General features: G+C 41.5%; 1 protein-coding gene across 6 annotated transcripts in view; it reads left to right on the top strand.

Moving 5' to 3' along the window:
* The window catches only part of srrm3 (serine/arginine repetitive matrix 3), a 148,093-nt gene that overhangs the window by 43,635 nt on the left and 85,383 nt on the right, over positions 1-19,075 (top strand). For 2 of the 6 annotated variants that reach the window (XM_086309767.1, XM_086309766.1), the window contains exon 1: positions 10,046-11,431. The exons of 3 other annotated variants lie outside the window; for them this stretch is intronic. In XM_086309767.1, coding sequence (XP_086165893.1) covers positions 11,344-11,431 — 88 coding nt within the window. In that variant the 5' untranslated portion in view covers positions 10,046-11,343. Of the gene's footprint in view, positions 1-6,621; positions 11,432-19,075 lie in introns of those variants that run through there. One more of the 6 variants, XM_086309765.1, reaches the window with a different exon arrangement.

Here is a 19,075-nt window from a genome sequence, read left to right as displayed (position 1 = left end):
AGCTGATTTCAATGGGGCATGAAAACCATTTTTTTTAAATAACATTTTATAATTAACATTGAAAATTGAACTGAGTCACCAAGCACAACTTTTACTTATCCTAGAGTTTCATATTTTGACCTGAGGATTTTACATTTAGATGTCACAGAGGCTGATTGGATGAAAATAGGAGAGACAGGGGCTCAGGGAGGATTTAAGCCAGAGTGTTTGGCAGGGGACAGATGGTGCTGGTGGAGGCACTGGGGATGGACAGTGTGCAGATAAACAGAGAGCCAGGCCAGAGGATATTACAACTAGCCTGGGAACACTCATCCTCTGTCCCATGCCTCCCAGAGGATTAATAAGCCCTTCATACTGCTGCACATACGGGGAGCCTCAGAGGAGATGTGACACAGAGGGGGTGATTCTGTACCTAGTTAGCCATTTTGTTTTCTAAGGTTTTGTAGCCGGTTTTCTGATGCAGATGTTGCAGTCACTTTGCTTATAATAGACGACAGAGGAAGAGAGCCAGACATAAGTGAGGGCTTTGTCTTGGCCCACTGAGGACACTCATTTCGGTTATTTTTACACCAGCTAATCCAAACAGGTGGCCATGCTTATTGCTGGCAGAAAAACAAGAAAGACCATTCTTTATTACTTGTATAACAGGGGCTCCACAGAAGGCCTGCAAGTTGACCGAAATGACTTTGTAGCAAATACTCTTTCTGTGTAGCTGCTGCTGTTTGAGCTATGTGTGGGTGACATTTATTGTATTCTCACTTCACCTTGGGTGCGGCCGAGGGTTCTTTCTAACCTTTGAGGCACCACTGGAAGAACAGATACCAGCTCAACTGACCTTTATATGTGCTCCCTCCTCTTTTTGTGTCTTTCTAGCTAGCTCTCAGTGCGCTGGCTCCACCACACCCTGTTTTCTGATGCTGACAAGTGGGTTCTGCTGCTGTCCTCATCTCCCCAGAGATCTGGCTGGCCTCTATAGCCTGTCTCTAGGTATAGCTTTGCAGACGAGGACGGTAAAGGAGAGCAGACAGTGCAACTCGACTTCCAGACAGGGAAGATGGCGTTACTGCAAATAGACCAGGGACTCCTCTCCAATGGGCTGTGCTCCATATCACTGACACATTGTGTGTCTGTGTGAGTTTGTGCGCATATAACCCATCAAAACTACTCTCAAACATTTGTCTTTATGAGGTAGCAATCATTTTAATAAGCTATGAATTCCTAGATTTGCACTGTGACAACATTTCTTTTTAAAAAAGGATCTTCATCATAGCATGGATGGTACCGGTTGTTACTCAATTGAACTGTCAAATTAGTCTCAAAAAAAGGTGACCTTCGGTCATGGTACTGGGTCGCTGACCCAGTGTTCTGTGTTTTGGACCTTTTGAGTCTTGTTAAATTCATTTTTTGATTTTGAGAAGTGGACCTATTTTCTGCATTTCCTTATTTTGGGGTTTTCTTGTTTAGTTCGTGTGACCATGATAGAGTTTGGTAATCCCTGGTAATTTCCCTACTGTATTATTAGAGGTCTCTAGTTTAGTTTGAAGTTAATTTAGGGTTATCAGTTTATGTTCCCGCTCCCTTGGTTTGGTCTCTGTGTTTTGTTCCTTGCCGCCACCTCCTGTTGGTCATGTCTCTCACCCTCTCTCGCTCTGTCCCCCGTTATCTCTCTGTACCCTGTCTCCATGTTCTTCTCCCTGTGTTTCATCCTTTATCTTCCCCGGTCTGTCGTGTGTTTCCATGTTCGCGTATGCCTGTTTTGGTGTCAAGCATGCACAGTGTCCAGTTTGTCCAGTTCAGTTAGTGTAGTCTGAGTCTCTTTTGCCTTTTGCTTTGTATTCTTCTTTCGTTCTTTCTCCCGGCCTAAATAAACGTCTCGCTTTTCATTAAGTCCAGTTGTGTCTACACGTCTGCTTTTGGGCCTTTCCCCAACACGATTTGCGCCCGCAGAGCATGACACCGCAGGGTCCTGTGGATGGGATGAAAATCCACAATAATGATAAATAACAGCCTCACAGCTTGCCAACTAAATAAACTTTTAACAATTAACAACCCATGACGGAGGATCCAGTAAATTCGCTTCATTAGGATGTGAATGGCCGCTAAAAATGCTCTCTGACTATCCTGGAAGAAAAAAACCTTACTCCACATCACACCCATAACAAAGAAGGCTTTAATATTATTCCGATAAATTCTTTGGAGGGAATGTTTCCTACAGATTTACTTTCACTGCTCCTTCCACTTTTTTTCTTCACTCTGCATCAGTTCATGTCATCCACAGAAGTCATCCACAACACACTTCTCAGCCTGTGTATGAATATACAAACTGTTGTTTATGTTGAGGTTGTGGATTAGAGCAGTGTGCCTCCCCTGAAAGGTGCCGTAATCATGCTCCCAGCTTGCAGATTAGAAGCATCTCCCTTTTGAAGATTTTGCCCAATACCAGCTCTTTCTGCAGGCATGTAAACACATTTTAACACTGATTAGGCCTCAAACAGAGCTTTGGACCCCCCCCCCCCAACCCTTTTAGATATCAAAGGAATTATCACACTCATACATGCATGTATCTTCTCTGGGGCGGTGCAGCGGAGCCTGCATTAATACTGGAATGTCTTCATGCCGCTTCATAGCCCACTAGCACGTACCCCTTTCTGACAGATGGCCAGGGGAGATTTGAAATCTGAGCAAGCAGAGAGAGCGGTGGGATGTCCATTATGGCATCATGGTTTGTCTCATGTTATCTCCCTTCTGCCATGACCCAGGCGTTTCACGCGCTGTCTCCGATGTAGAAACACTGCGGATTGAAATGTAAAAGAAAAACCCAGACATGGGTAGGTGGGTGTGGTGACCGATCTCACCTTGACAGTTCGAGGGAAGCTGCTGAAATATGTTTTTTTTACTTATCTCTCTCTGGCTGCACAGTGCGTATGTGCATGCACGTATGACCCATCGGCATGTCTGTCCACAGGGCAGTTAGGTGTGCGAGCAGCTGATGACAGAAGGTCATCATCACTGTCACCAACATGTCTGTCAGCGTGTCCTACTTTCCGCCTTGATCATCCTCTCATGAGTGCTGTTTTATTTCTATCTACCTCTCTATGACCTTTCTTTTTTTCTTTTTAAGGATGGGTTTGAGGTCACAGATCAGAGATGATAGGGGTGACCTCTCTGTTGTCTCAGTCCTTCGTCGCTCAGTGTGTTTCTTTTTCGCAGCTCCCTCCCTGTTTGACATTCTCTCTAAGCCTTTCTCTTTCTGACTTCTACAGTTCCAGCTTTCAACCAGTCAATATCAGTGCCAGATAAATTTTGTCCTCATCCATTCTTGCCTTCAGTGGCTGTTTTGTGTGTAGTGTTTTTATTTTATTTTCTGTTTTTTGTTTTGGGGTTGTTTTTTTTTTTGCCTTGACTGTCCACAGCTTGTCAGCGCAAGTGGGTCAATCAGTGATAATTCCTGTCAAAACTTGATTTAGTGGAAGCTATCTGTCCTCTGTCGTTAGTTAATCACTGTGCTTCTTCTCGCTATGAAAAGATTGCTTCCTTATTGTGACAGCCAGCGGATCTCTCAATGATTGTACGTAGAAAAAATAAAAACAAAAAAACAACTAAGGCCCAAAATATCAGGAAAAATGACAGAACTTCACCTAATCTCTTTCCTGTGGTGCAGCGCGAGACGGCATTTGTATGCTGGCAATCTCAAGTGCGGTCCCAGTGGATATGCTCCACCCTCCACCTCCTCACATGCATAGCAGATATGCATGTACACACCACAACAGCAGAGAACACACAAGGGCTGTTATTCGTGTTTTTCTGTGTCGTGATGAGTAGAGGGCAACACGGCATACTGCCGCTGAAAAACCTCCCCCAGTGACACCTGTTTCTCTCTCATATCTTGTCTGGTCCATTGTTGTCATAAAAGCTGGAGTTTATTCACAATATCACCACCCATCATCTCTAACTGGAGTGTGCAATGCAAATTAAACCCCTGTTTATTCTTATAGGCGATTATATCCATAAGCATCCAAGCGTGAAATACAAACCTTTCTGCTATAAGGTCAAGCTAGTCATCTTGGGAGAATTTCAGTGGATAGGTGTCACTCTGTGTTTATTACGCAGTGTATGACCAACACACAGGCAAGGTGTACCTGTTCACACCGAGATACTACTACAGCAGAGGAGGAAAGAACTGCAGCACGTACTACACAAGTATTTTTTTTTTTGCCATCATCATCAAACAACCACAATCAAATAAATGAGAGCCGCAGCCACATTCAGATGAGCCCCTCATGATTTCAAGAGGCACACAGCGTAGCACCCTCTCTAACAGGGTGACATTTTTGTCCTGTGTCTTTCTCACTGCCTTTGAGATGGAATGAAGCCAGTGCTGTGGGCTCGATTTATAAAAGTGCTACTGTCCAAATGAATTGAACACGCTTTGCCGTTCCTATCAGCTGTTCGTAACACTTCCCACAGTGAAATGATGCACATGCTGTTTTCTTTGCAAATTTGCATCATAGGATTGTTTTTTGTTTTTCCTGCAGTATATAAAAATTGCTGTATCTCCAAAATAAAACTATGAAGACACTCAAAATAAATTTCCTGTGGTGGGAAACTATTTTTTGCAACTTTATTGTATTTAAAGTTTTGAGTGATAAACCTCTTAAACTTCTCCAAGTAGAAATATATGTAAACAAAACAAAAGCGATTTTCAATTTTTTTTCAATTCAATTCAATTCAATTTTATTTATATAGCGCCAAATCACAACAAAAGTCGCCTCAAGGCGCTTCATAGATACAGAGAAAAACCCAACAATCATATGACCCCCTATGAGCAAGCACTTTGGCGACAGTGGGAAGGAAAAACTCCCTTTTAACAGGAAGAAACCTCCGGCAGAACCAGGCTCAGGGAGGGGCGGCCATCTGCTGCGACCGGTTGGGGTGAGAGAAGGAAGACAGGATAAAGACATGCTGTGGAAGAGAGACAGAGGTTAATAACAGATATGATTCAATGCAGAGAGGTCTATTAATACATAGTGAGTGAGAAAGGTGACTGGAAAGGAAAAACTCAATGCATCATGGGAATCCCCCGGCAGCCTACATCTATTGCAGCATAACAAAGGGAGGATTCAGGGTCACCTGGTCCAGCCCTAACTATATGCTTTAGAAAAAAGGAAAGTTTTAAGCCTAATCTTAAAAGTAGAGATAGTGTCTGTCTCCCGAATCCAAACTGGAAGCTGGTTCCACAGAAGAGGGGCCTGAAAACTGAAGGCTCTCCCTCCCATTCTACTTTTAAATACTCTAGGAACAACAAGTAGGCCTGCAGAGCGAGAGCGGAGCGCTCTAATAGGGTGATATGGTACTACAAGGTCATTAAGATAAGATGGGGCCTGATTATTTAAGACCTTGTATGTGAGGAGCAGGATTTTGAATTCAATTCTGGATTTAACAGGAAGCCAATGAAGGGAAGCCAAAACAGGAGAAATATGCTCTCTCTTTCTAGTCCCTGTCAGGACTCTTGCTGCAGCATTTTGGATTAGCTGAAGGCTTTTCAGTGAGTTTTTTGGACATCCTGATAATAATGAATTACAGTAGTCCAGCCTGGAAGTAATAAATGCATGAACTAGTTTTTCAGCGTCACTCTGAGACAGGATATTTCTAATTTTAGAGATGTTGCGCAAATGGAAGAAAGCAGTCTTACATATTTGTTTAATATGTGCGTTGAAGGACATGTCCTGGTCAAAAATGACTCCAAGGTTCCTCACCGCGTTACTGGAGGCCAAGGTAATGCCATCCAGAGTAAGAATCTGATTAGATATCATATTTCTAAGATTTTCAGGGCCGAGTACAATAACCTCAGTTTTATCTGAATTAAGAAGCAGAAAGTTAGCGGCCATCCAGGTCTTTATGTCTTTAAGACATTCCTGCAGTTTAACTAATTGGTGTGTGTTATCTGGCTTCATGGACAGATAGAGCTGGGTGTCATCTGCATAGCAGTGAAAATGTATGCTATGTCTTCTAATGATACTGCCTAAGGGAAGCATGTATAATGTAAACAGAATTGGTCCTAGCACTGAACCCTGTGGAACTCCATAATTAACCTCAGTGTGTGAAGAGGACTCTCCATTTACATGCACGAATTGGAGTCTATTAGATAGATATGATACAAACCACTGCAGCGCAGTACTTGTAATACCTACAGCATGTTCTAATCGCTCTAATAGGATATTATGATCAACAGTATCGAACGCTGCACTGAGGTCTAGCAGGACAAGCACAGAGATGAGTCCACTGTCAGAGGCCATAAGAAGATCATTTGTAACCTTCACTAAAGCTGTTTCTGTGCTGTGCTGAGCTCTGAAACCTGACTGAAACTCTTCAAATAAACCATTCCTCTGCAGATGATCTGTTAGCTGTTTGACAACTACTCTTTCAAGGATTTTTGATATGAAAGGAAGGTTGGAGATTGGCCTATAATTAGCTAAGACTGCTGGGTCTAGAGATGGCTTTTTGTAGTTTATTGCACTTTTTTGCAATTTATGTAATTACTATGCACTTAATGCATACATATTATTAAAATATGGGCTATAACAGTTGTATTGATGTATAGCAACTTGAAATGCTCCCACAAATGGCACTACAGCATGTAAAAAAAATAAAATAAAAATAATATAAGCTCTGGTGGACTTGGTTCTATAGTAGGTCTTAAAGGGTTAAATAAATATCGTCAAATAATCGTGATCTCAATTTCAGTGAAAATAATCGTGATTATCATTTTTGCCATAATCGAGCAGCCCTATGTGGCGTTAAGGTCATTTCAACGAGATTAACCTGAAAGCACTAGTGGGAACACAACGAATATGACTGCACATTTACGCCGACATCATCCTAGTGCAAAGACAAGTGGAAGCAGAAAAAAACAAGCAAGCATGCTACTAACTTTAGCCGAGTCATTTAGACAGCTGTTTAATATGCTGCTGAGAATATAGCCCAGAAGAAGCGGATAGTATAGCTATAGCCACTGTCAATATGTGACATATTGAAATCGCGTTTGAATTTGCGCTTGTTTTTTTGCTTTCACTTTGCAATCATGCGAACTGTGTATAGAGAGCGACAGCACTGATCTGTGAGTGATGATAATTTGCGCACCAATTCCTCTGACATTGTCTTATTAATTGTTAGCTTACTATGCAAACATGACAAGTGAAATCTCCCGCAGCTTAAACATGTGAGAGGTTGATCGCGCAGAGAATCGCTGAGCTTATGTGAGTGCGTGTGTAAAAGCAGCAGGATTTATATTTGACTAGATGACCTGGATGACTGAGAACCTTCACAGACAGATATATATTTTAGTTCTGCTGAGCCAAATAAGACAGGTCAGGGTGAAGAAGTGACAGCCAAAGAAAAGCTTACCACAAAACGGAGAAGTTATGACAAATCAGACTATAAGGCAAAAAGAAAGTGCAGCTTTATGGTTTCATGGACAAAAGAATTTCTGTGGCTGCAATATGACGAGCTAAATAACCAGGGCTGCACATAAGTGGTCCGCAGGTGCGCATTCGCTGTCAAAATAAAAAACACGCACAAGGGTTAGGGTTAAATTTAAAAACTGTACTTTTGAGTTAAAATATATATTTATAATTTTAATAAATGACAAATTAAAAAGGCATGAACATTTTTTTGTATCGAAAAAATATCGAACCGTGACACCAAAGTATCGAACTGAACCGAACCGTGAATTTTGATGTATCGTTGCACCCCTACAAAACACATCATTAGACTGTGTTTAAAGACCTTGAAAACTTAGTCCATCAGTTGATTTTCTTTTTTTTTTTACTGTGACGTCTACATCATCAGATTTCTTCTTAATGGTTAGAAGAGGGCAGGTATCACTAGGGATGGGTACCGGTGTCCGGTGCCATGATGGCACCGGTTCTGACATAAACGGTAGTAACCAGACCGAAAAGCAGTGCACATTTCGGTGCTTTATTTCGGTGCTTTTTTTTCCTGAGCTCTGATACACTTCTAGCCAATCATTTTACGTTTCCGAGGATAGTAGGCGGGTCCAGGTACGTACGTTCTTTTATGCAGAGCTACAGATTAAAAATGCCCAAGGCGAAGCGGTCAAAAGTCTGGCTGTACTTCACAGCAAAATATGCAAACTCAGCAGCCTGCAACAAGTGCTTTAAGCTGATACTGTGATACTGTCAAAGGAAGTAACACCTCGAATCCGATGAAACACCTGGCGACGCATAGCGTTTTTTTTTTTTTTAAAGCCGAGAAATGCGCCGTATTTGATGGCAGCAGCAGCCGTTCTTCTCTGCGTGAGGAGCTTAATGTTGGTCGTGTGTAATTTACGTTGAGTAGGCTAACCACGTTATTACATTAATGCATGTAAGGTGAACTAGCAAACATCATCATAGCTACATGCGGCTGTCTTCTTGTTTGATGGCAGATACTCCCTTCACCCTGGCCAAAAAGGCTAAAATGACCAAAGAAAAAGAGGGAAACAGCTAAACATGAGAGGTTTTTGGACAAAGTTTGTATTTTTTCCATTGTTTAAGCACTGCTTCCAGCTAAGAGTGATACCATATATGCCCCATAGCTGCAGAAAAGGCTAACATTGTTATCTTTTTACAAAAACCAGCTGAACATAAGAGGTTTTTGGACCAATTTTGTGTTCTCCATTCTTTAAGCACCGGTTTGAGCACCGTTTGAGCACCGGCACCGTTTCAAAAGTACCGATTTGGCACCGGTATCGGATAAAACCTAAACGATACTCATCCCTAGGTATCACCAATCAGGATTTAGCAACATTTCAGTCACAATCACCTTAAAGGTTGTTTATTTTCTTTGCCAGTTATAACATTACAGGTTCTCATAGTACATGATAATCTCATTAAATGTGTCATTTTATCCAAGCTGTTATTTGAAATTTAACAAACCATGCGATGATAGACCATATGAGGCAGAGCCCATTTAGCTCTGTTCTCCACTATGGAATACTAACTGGACTGGTTCTTATATATTGCTTGTCTACTCCACATGAGCTCTTTTTAATTAGCACTGCAGCCTGTGCTTTCTATCTAACATACACTCACACTAATGGCTGAATATAGCTGAATACTGAAATCAAGTTTTACCCCTCAAAAGCCTATGAGGAGAAACCCCTGATGCTCTTTTCTGAACTCAGTGGTTTCTGTCATATTTCAGGCCTGCTTATAGAACACAATGACTGGGTGTGCATCGGAAGTTAGTGAGGGTGGTCTCTGCCTGTGCAGAAAAACCCAGAATTTGTTCTAATGATATTGAAACCACATCTTTATTAATAAATTCCTCATTAAGGGTACAGGAGAGGTCATCAAATGGCATCTTCATGCATATCTTTTAGAATTACTGGTATGTTTCAACTGACACTTAGTGCTATATCATCCTGTTCCTCATTCTGGCACAAGATGAAGTTAGAATCCTTAAGATCGGCATTAACTAGTTCAGCATCACAATTTTAACATCTTTCTGGAATTTAAGCACTGTACTTGCAGTTTGGGCCGGTCAACATCTGATGAGAAACTGCTGAAAGTTACAGATCTGCTTTAGGTATGGATGAATCGGGTATGTCCTAGCAAGAAGCAACTGTTTCCTTATGTGTTCTCAGCTTGTTATAATTCTAGACCAGTGGTTCTTAATCTTGTTGGAGGTACCGAACCCCACCAGTTTCATATGCGCATTCACTGAACCCCTCTTTAGTGAAAAATAAAATATGATTTTTTTCAAATTCAAGACATATGTTTTTTATTGGTGCACAAAATGAGCCGTGCATGTCACCGAACCCCTAGGGTTCGATCGAACCCAGATTAAGAACCACTGTTCTAGACAAAGGGGAGTAGCAATTGTAATACATAAAAATATTAATTTCACAGTACTCGATACAGTTATAGATCCAGAGGGCAGATTCTTAATCATTAAACTATCTATACTTGATAAAAAGCTATGTATTGTAAGTGTATATGGTCCAAACGTTGATGATCCCTCATTCTTTCACGTTTTTTTTCAGTGCACTCTCTGAACACTTAGATGGCACACTTGTTCTTGAGTGGTGAGTGGACTTCATATTTAGACTATAATGACACTCCCGGAACATCAGCTTCTGTTCTATGGGGCAGGGAAAGCTGTGATGAGAGGTAAACTAATTTCTTTCTCATCACATAAAAAGAAAACAAAAATATTCAGGAATTAGAAAATCCCTAGAAGCCTACGTGTCCCACCAAGATCAGGAAACATTGAACAAAATATGCAAAACAAAACTAGAATTAAATGAGATAATTGATGATAAAAAAAAAAAAAAAAAAAAAACTAAATTCTTAGTACAAAGACTACGCTTACAAAATTATGAACATGGTAATAAATCTGGTAAATTTCTAGCAAACCAGCTAAAAATAAATAAAGAAAAAACATAGGTATATAGATGCTGTTCAAGATTCATCTGGGAACATAGTATATGACCCGAAATAAATAAACAACATTTTCAGGGATTTCTATAAAACGTTGTATTCACCACAAATAAACCCATCTAAAAAGGAAATTGATCAGTTTAGACAACATAACTCTGGATTCGCCACTGACATCAGGTGAACTCCAGGAAGCCCTGACAAGTGTGCCCAATAATAATGCTCCAGGTCCAGACGGCTTTCCTGCAGAATTGTACAAAGAATTCTGGACGATTCTAGCACCAGTTTTTTTTTTTTTCAGAACGTTGTTGGAAATCAAAGAGCAGACTTCCATCAAATATGAATTCTGCAAACATTAATCTCCTGCTAAAACCAGGAGCAGCAGCAATTAGACAGAATTCAGTAATTAAGGGCATAAAATGCAGTGCAAGAACGTGGAACATAAAATCAGCCTTTATGCAGATGATGTGATACGTTTTCTCCAAAACTCAAACCAATATCTCTGGGGTGATTGAATTGATAAACTCTTTTGCAAGAAGATCAGACTACTCAATTAACTGGTCAAAATCTACAGTACACAATCTAAATCCATCCATTCGCTTCCGCTTATCCTTTTCAGGGTCGCGGGGGGCACTGGAGCCTATCCCAGCTGTCATGGGGCGAGAGGCGGGGTACACCCTGGACAGGTCGCCAGTCTGTCGCAGGGCTAACACACAGAGACAGACAACCATTCGCACTCACATTCACTCGCACATTCACACCTAGTGGCAATTTGGATTATCCAATTAACCTATCCCCACAAGCTGCATGTCTTTGGACAGCGGGAGGAAGCCGGAGTACCCAGAGAGAACCCACGCAAACACGGGGAGAACATGCAAACTCTACACAGAAAGACCCCGGCCTGATGGTGGAATTGAACTCAGGACCTTCTTGCTGTGCGGCAACAGTGCTAACCACCTTGCAACCGTGCTGCCCGCAATCTAAATATTTAGGTATTAATGTTTCTCCCCAGCTTGCAGATCTAACTAAATTAAACCAGAAACAAACCAAACACAAGGAGCAAAAAACAAACAAAAAACAAACAAAACAAAAAAAGAAAAGAAAAGAAAAAAGAACACACACACACACACAGGCGGCCAGGAAAAACAGTTCACACAAAGTTCAGGGGGGCGGCCGGCGGGTCCAGATGGGCCTGGGCCCCCTTTCCCTGGCGGGTTGCGGAGTATGGGGGTGCCTACTGGGGTCAGCGGGGGAGCTGGCCTTGCCTCAATTTTATCTCACAACTTACACATTCACATTACTCACACTCTCATAACACATACATATAGGATCTTGGGGATGGGCACGCTACACGGACTCCAAATTACCATCAGGGTGTACACCTCACCCCTGGCGTCGTTGCCCACCTCTCAATTCTAAATACACGTAGACATTGAGGGCTATCGGGAGGGGCTATGCGCTTACCTGCTGCTCTCTGGCAGGTAGCTCCATGTCCTCCTGGGTTTTAAATGCACCTTAGAACACACATGCATCAACACTACATATGAGCGGGCGGGGGGAGGTTTGGAGTCTTCTCACACCCCGTTTCTCTGCGGCCTGCTGGAGCGTGGGGCCAGGAGGAGGAGTTGGCCGTCCGACTGGGGTCTGGAATGTGGGGCCTCCCTGCTGCTGCGGAGTTGGGGCGGTCTGCATCTCCCCACCGCAGGGAAAAGGGTAACACCACCTGGGTCTAGGTGCAGTTTCCCCCTCCAGGGGGTACCTAGACCCGGGGCTTAGAGTACACTTGGGGAGTGTGATTGTGTGTACAGTGTCTCTTTATGTCTGTCTCCACGTTGGGTGAGTGTTGAGTAATTGCATATGAGAGCATGAGGGTGGGAATGGATGCTTGTATCTTTGTGTGCCTGTATGTCTGTGTCCATATGTCAGGTTGGGTATCAGACACCACCTCTCTGGGGACATCTCAGGCCCTCCAAGGCTGCCGGCGGAGCTCCCGGGCACGTCACTGCAACCCCCTGGCTTATGTTCCGCGGCTGCTGACTGACCCTTCATCTGGGACTCTCCTTAGCTCTTTCTGGGATAGTGGCGCGGCTGCCCCTCTGTTGGTCTTCCTTGGTCTCTTGTGTTCTGAGGGCCTCCGGATGTCTGGAGTTTTGATCTCCTCCATACCTGCTTCATGCCCTGGTGGACGGGGCTTTGGCTCCCCACACCCTCTAACAGATCATTACATGTAGGAACCTTTTAAAAACAAGCGCGTTCATGCTCACAGGTGTACACACGGGTGCTCACACACGCAAACTACACCCTTTTTGGCTCGGTGTTACGTGCTGCACAATAATGTTTAACATTTAGTATTTACTGTTATATTCCCATAGATCATCATGATGTTGTTTATTCTATTGCTCTAGTCTTCTTCTGCTTGTTTTCTTTTTTCTTTCTCAACAGGTGATCCAGGAAAAGAAAAAGAGAAACTCTGAACTTTTCTTCTTGTTTTTCTTTCCCGTCCCCGAGTCCAGTCTGGCCTGATTACAATAACTTAGAATAAAAATAACTAATAAAGATCAAATAAACTATGAAAAAAAAAAGAAGCAACTGTTTCTATATCAAAAACGTCATACTGCTGTTTACAGACATGCTTAATATATGTAGCTCGCCCAACTGCTTCAAAAGCCCCCCCCCAACTGAAGCTTTCCATCTAAGCTATCTGATGTGTTGAGCTTTTTCTGGTTGTTTTTTATAACAACTAAAACCATGCTAATGCTGTCTAAGTTTTTGACAATTTTTCATTGATAATAGGAATAGAAGCCAACAGCCACACACTAGAAATGTAAACAATCTGTAAGCATTTAGTTCTTTAAGAAGCTAAATGAATTCATTTGGGCTTCCCTTGTCCAATGTGCTGATCAAGGAGGTCTGCCTTATGAATCATATAGCTCATTCCAATGAGCTTACTTAGCAGCACTGTTTTTCTTTAGCTTTGTGCTGAACCCCCCCCAACCCCCCCCCCCCCCCCAAAAAAAAAAAAAAAAAAAACAACAACTTTCTTCTCATTAAGGAGAAATGTGAGTTCAGCAAGAAAGAAAGAAAGCACCAGTCCCGTTCTTTCTATAGCAGCTAGCTGGTGTTCTAGATGTCACTGGTGCTCTTCCAACCTTACCTTGACATGCTAAGCATTTTGTGTGTAGCTGTCCCTGCCTTACTGGCTTGTCTCACTGTTACCCAATTAACTAGCTGTCAAGGCAACACCACTAGTGCTCGACATGTTAGCTTTAGCTCTGACAGCTGCTGGTTAATTGTAAAAGGCATTGTGTGAACTTCGCCTGTCAATACAAGAGAGCAGCAATTGGGCTCTCTGAAGGGATTCCAGTTAAAATCAATGGCCTTTACTTGATTCACTCTTTTGCTTCAATTGACAATTCTTCTTTCTTTCTTTTGCTATTAAATTGTTCCATCTTATGCAGGAAAATCTGGTAGAGCCAACTTTTCTTTTCGCTCTCTCTCACTTGCGGTCATTTAGTCTCTTCTGTTTCTAGAAAAGCCTAGAAGACCATTTAATTTCCAGCTTTGTGTTTCTAGCCAGTGTCACCCTAACCTTTGAAATACCCACTTTTATCTCCTGCTTTTTTTGGTTGCATTTTTGGTTTCAAAGATGGTAGCCATCTTTACAGGAGAGACAACTGCATCTGATTTGTGTGCATTTTCATGGTCCAAGAGCCCTTGGCTAGCAGCTGTGAATGCAATGACTCAGAGAACAAGGCAGCAGCTCATGAGTGTCATGTCATCCGATGTTACCCAGCACCAGGGTGTGTGTGTGTGCCTGTAATGAAATGAATGGTGTTTCAGTAATAGAATAGACCATTAATGTTAATAATGTTGATTAAAATGGTCTTTCCCTCAGTACCACTTACTAAATGGTACATTGTTTACTGTATTTCTGCAAAACACCATGATGGCCTTGGGGGAAAAATGTATTTACAGCAAAAGCAAACATGAAAATATTTGAAAAGAAAAATCCACTCATGCAGTTGTAGTGCTTTGCACATGCTTTATATTGACACTAATTATTTTATTACCATAGAAACTGATGCACAGAATTTAATTTCAAAGTATTGTCGGATCCTTGTCGAATCCTTTCATCATTCCTCAGTTAAGATTAATCAAATCTGTTCTTTTCTTTTCTTCAAACCACCTGTCTGTCTACTTAGTCTGTCTTTTTCATATTAAAGTGGAGATATAGTCCTTTCTATTTTAAAATTTGGCAGTACAAGCATCCAGAAAAGCACTTTCTTAACCTTCATAGACTGTCTGGTGATAAATGGTGTGTGGTAGCCCCTATCTAACCTGAAATCTACCATCCATATTACTTTCTTTTCACTCTGACTCTTTTTGTTGTTGTTGTGGAGCACTGTTGTGGGTTGTTTTTGTGCCTTATGGACCCAATGACTACAAAGCAGAACCAGATGAATTTTATATGTAGTTCATAGTATGACTATAGAAGGAATAAATAACAATGCAACCACTTGATATTCCCCACTGTGTATATTTTAGGCTCAGTACTAATCAACAACAAACCAATGGACATCATGGGCCTCACACATGCAGTAAATTATCCAGGATGAATTAAAACGCTCTGCAATAGCCTTACAGTGAATGGGTCCCCTTCTCAACCCAGTGAACTAAATTGGTATCCTGCTTGCTAACCATGTTTCCCCGTATGAGCTGATAACTTAAAACTCAACCCCCTCATGCTTGAGGTAACATCTGGGTCCAAAAAACCCCCAATATGGCGTTGCCCAAAAAAGTAATGTTGAAGTTTCAGAATGGGTGACATGGTAATGGTAATAACAGGAAATTTCTCTAAATACAGTGGGTAGCACAACACAGATCTATGACCATAACTGTAATGTTACTGTCTATAACTGAAACTACTAAAAAAAATATTTATCATGTAAGTTACATTTCAAAAACACAAAAACAGCAGCACTGTTAAGACTTAACAGGTGACTAAATTTATATAAAGGTAATAAGGCTACTGAATAAAGTCGTTTTATTGAAGCGTGGAACAGTCTGATAAATGGCTAATTTTACACTGGTAAACAAGAAATGTGAGGGATCGGCATTTAGTTTAACTAAAACAAACAAAAATGGGTGTTATCACGTCAGGAACTAATGACAAGATCTTTTGGTACATTTGCCAGCAGCTAAATGAGCCTAAGTCCAAATCGTAATTAAACTGAGATTTGAGCTCATGACTCATCTGCCTCTGTGAATTTTGGTATGCAAAAAGCTGTGTGATAGCAGTAGAGACCTGCTGGCTTCTGGTGATTATGCTCCTGCAAAGGTGTAGGCAGCAAACCTGTATTTAGAATCAACCCTTTGGCGGCACAGAGCAGATCTGCTGTAAACTCCTGACACCTTTTAATCCTGTGAAAAATGAAAAGGGGCATTGTCTGAAAGTTTGAAGGATTGTGTTGTTGTTTTGCTATGGCAGGTGGTGGTTGGAATAAAAGTGGGTGCACTTGGAGGAAGTGAAGGCACTTTTGTTGCAGAAGTCTCATAGGGATGTTCCCACAGTCCAGGGATGATTGCAGTCAGGGAATGAACGTTTGCTGCTAACTGACAGGCATCGTTTTATATCAGGAGGGTGATCACTCTGGGCTCCTGAGTGCTGTGTCAATTAAACAACAGTGGCCCAGGCAGGTGGAAAGGAGGACAGGCTAATTTCTGTGCTGCAGCAGTCTGGAGATTGGTTTCAGATTGCTGCAGGCACTGACTCTATTCAGCCAACTCTCACTTTGACTGGTTCAATCACCCATACACAGCAGGCAGGTGGATAAGAGAAAGATTTCAGCCATATCAAAACCAGGTGGTCTTCAAAGTGTACAGCGTTCAAACGTGATGAAACGGTGGGACACTCTGGGCTGTTTTGAGAATTCGTCACAGCAGTTTTTAATTACAGCCTGAAATCTGAGCCGGAAAGCCAACTGCAATGAAAGGTTATTTGTGTGCATTCCTATAGAACAAGATTTTCAAAGTCTGAAACTGTGATGACTCCTATACTTTGTTGTCTATCCAGAGTCATGAAAAATATTATTTGACCCCCTACTGATATTGTCTGTTTTGCTGTGTATCTCATACTAAACCGTGTCAGACCTTCAAACAAAGTTAACTCTAAAAGTTTTCAGACCCTGCTGCCACAGCATTTCTGTGGGTTCAGATCCAGGCTAGGTTCACTAGGCCTCTCTAAATTGTTAATTTTATTCCTTTGAGACATTTAGAGATGGACTGACTCTTGCAGTTGTGCTTGGGCTTCACCTCACAGACTGACTGAATGACGTTCTTCTTTTCTGTCACAGAGCAGCATTTTCTTCCTCAGTTATTGCTAGATGCACTGCCCCTGTAGTAGCAAAGCATTGCTAAAATCTAGCACTTCTACCTCCACAGATTTCTGTAGTTTTAAAGTACTTTATTTGATTTATAGTAGATATAAAAGTACACAAAGCTAGTTTTAGCCACTCCCTTATTCACAAGGGGGTATCACAGCAGGTAGTTCCACGTGTTTGATTTCGCAGATTTTTATCCCAAATGCTTTTTGGAACACAGGGGGTTTGTGTCTCCTCCAGAGATCAAACCAGGGATTTTTAACTGGTTAGCTGAATATGGAAACGACGACACTATCGAGTCACTGGCTTTGGATTCAACAGTCCATGCAACATTTTTTGAGTTATCAAGCTTTGTGTGACAAAATATGTGTGAACGTCAATGTTCTTCTGAACAGTAGTTTTTGGTAACCACTCTGACATGAAGGCCACTTTTCTTATGCTTTTTGTTTTCAGATTGAAGATTAATGATCTCTGAGCTTTACTGAGTTAAGAGAAGGTGACAGTTAATGGAAGTTTTCTTGCATCTTCCTAGATAAATCATGTAGTTTGCATTATCAGTCGTCTCTGGGAAGGCTCTGTATTGTTCCAAGCCTTCTCCATTTGTAGAAATTCTCCTCACTGAAGATCCATGAAGTCCAGGAGCCTTATGGATAGCTTTGTATTATGCAAAAGGATAATACACAGTTCAAGTTTGTCTCTGAGAAGAAGAAAAAAAATTTTAATGCAGATTCCAGCAATCATCCAGTAAGTGTTTAAAAGAAATGGATAGCGTCCTAGCCTCCTTTTACTTCAAGCAGTCTCTTTTGAAGTTTGGAGACCTGTTCTCTGAGTTGTAATCTTCTGTGCTCACAATGTGACACTGATGACTCCTCTGTGAACCCTGAGGAACGAGGAGGGACTTCTGCCACTTTTAAGCTACCCTATACTCAGAGAATGCAGTTTCCACCAACTTTTTAAATAAGATTTTTTTTCTTTGAAGCTCAGTATGCCATGGAAGTTAATGCTCTGGGATCCTTGCCTTCTTTGAGAAATAGTATATTCAAAGTTTCCTGTTATGTGTGAGCCAGAAGTTGTGGCTCATTTTGATCATTAGCATGCAGAACAGAGACAATTTCATGGAAATATTTATGGATGAACTAAATTGTGGCTGATGAGTTTTGTGAACTACAGCCATTGGGAAATAGAGAGGATGAGTATACATGAAAATTAAAATAATGATGTTGGGAGATGAGGGCAGAGCAACTGACTGCACACACAGAAGCCCTTGCTTGTATAGTGATGAGTATATTTAAGTGAAGTATTAATAATTCCTATAGTGGGCAGCTGGTTTGGACAGAGCGTGCATGGGGCAGGCTAATCTCCCAATGGCTCTCTGACATTCCAGGCATTAGAAAGAGGAGGAAGGGAAGGCGCAGTTGAGGAAATTGCTATTACCTCCATCCTTGGATGAAAGAATTATTTTTATATTCCACTGTTCAATCTCCAATGCCCTTTAGGTAAAATGAATCACACAGAAGAGATAAAAGTTTTGTTTGCATTATTTACCCTTTAAGACTCGATTCTTGGTTGCACTTAAGAAGAGAAAGTAGTAAATTATTCTTATTCCTAAAATCCAATTAGATCTTACAGTGTGAAACACTAAACATGACTCATGTCTTCTGAGCAAGGACACGTGATAGAGGCTAAACCCGTTAATATTACTCAACATAGGCTGTAATAACTGAAATGTCATCTCACAGAAAAGCCTTCTGGTTTTGTGACTTATTTACATCCTCAGCGCTGTGCATGTATCTGAGAGGATAAGTCACTTGGCACTTTTAATGAGATCTGCTAACGTTCATGTAAATTGTCCTCCAGGGACTGCAGGATTATTATTCTGCAATGTAAGTGGCTGTGTGGCAAATTTAGAGAAGTCAGTAGCTGAGGCGCTACAGAGACATCAGACATGGGCTTTTACTGTAACCCACATCCATGGATGCACTTCAAAATAAAATTAGTGAGTCAATGGCTGAAGCTTTTGGCTGAAATGTAACTTTTGTGCTAGATCTGCTGTTAGCTTTGAGCATATTTAAGCCATATCACATTAGTGGAAGCGTTGCTGTGCTGCATATCAGTGCAGCTGTGATTTGGTTGCAGATAATTTCCAGGCATCCTTAATGCCCTTCATGCTCTTCTGGAGACTATTTTTGGTGTGCGGCCTGTGAATTAGTTCAGGCAGTCAAGTTAAAATGGTACAAAATGTATACAACAGAAAAT

Source organism: Aulonocara sp. 'chitande type north' Nkhata Bay, linkage group LG10 (genome assembly GCF_057382095.1).
Source record: "Aulonocara sp. 'chitande type north' Nkhata Bay isolate Kocher_YH1m ecotype deep benthic linkage group LG10, A_spYH_male_GT1.1, whole genome shotgun sequence".
In the NCBI taxonomy this organism is placed as follows: Eukaryota; Metazoa; Chordata; class Actinopteri; order Cichliformes; family Cichlidae; genus Aulonocara; species Aulonocara sp. 'chitande type north' Nkhata Bay.
Note: the sequence above shows the minus strand (reverse complement) of the source record. Positions and strands in the feature narration are given on the sequence as shown.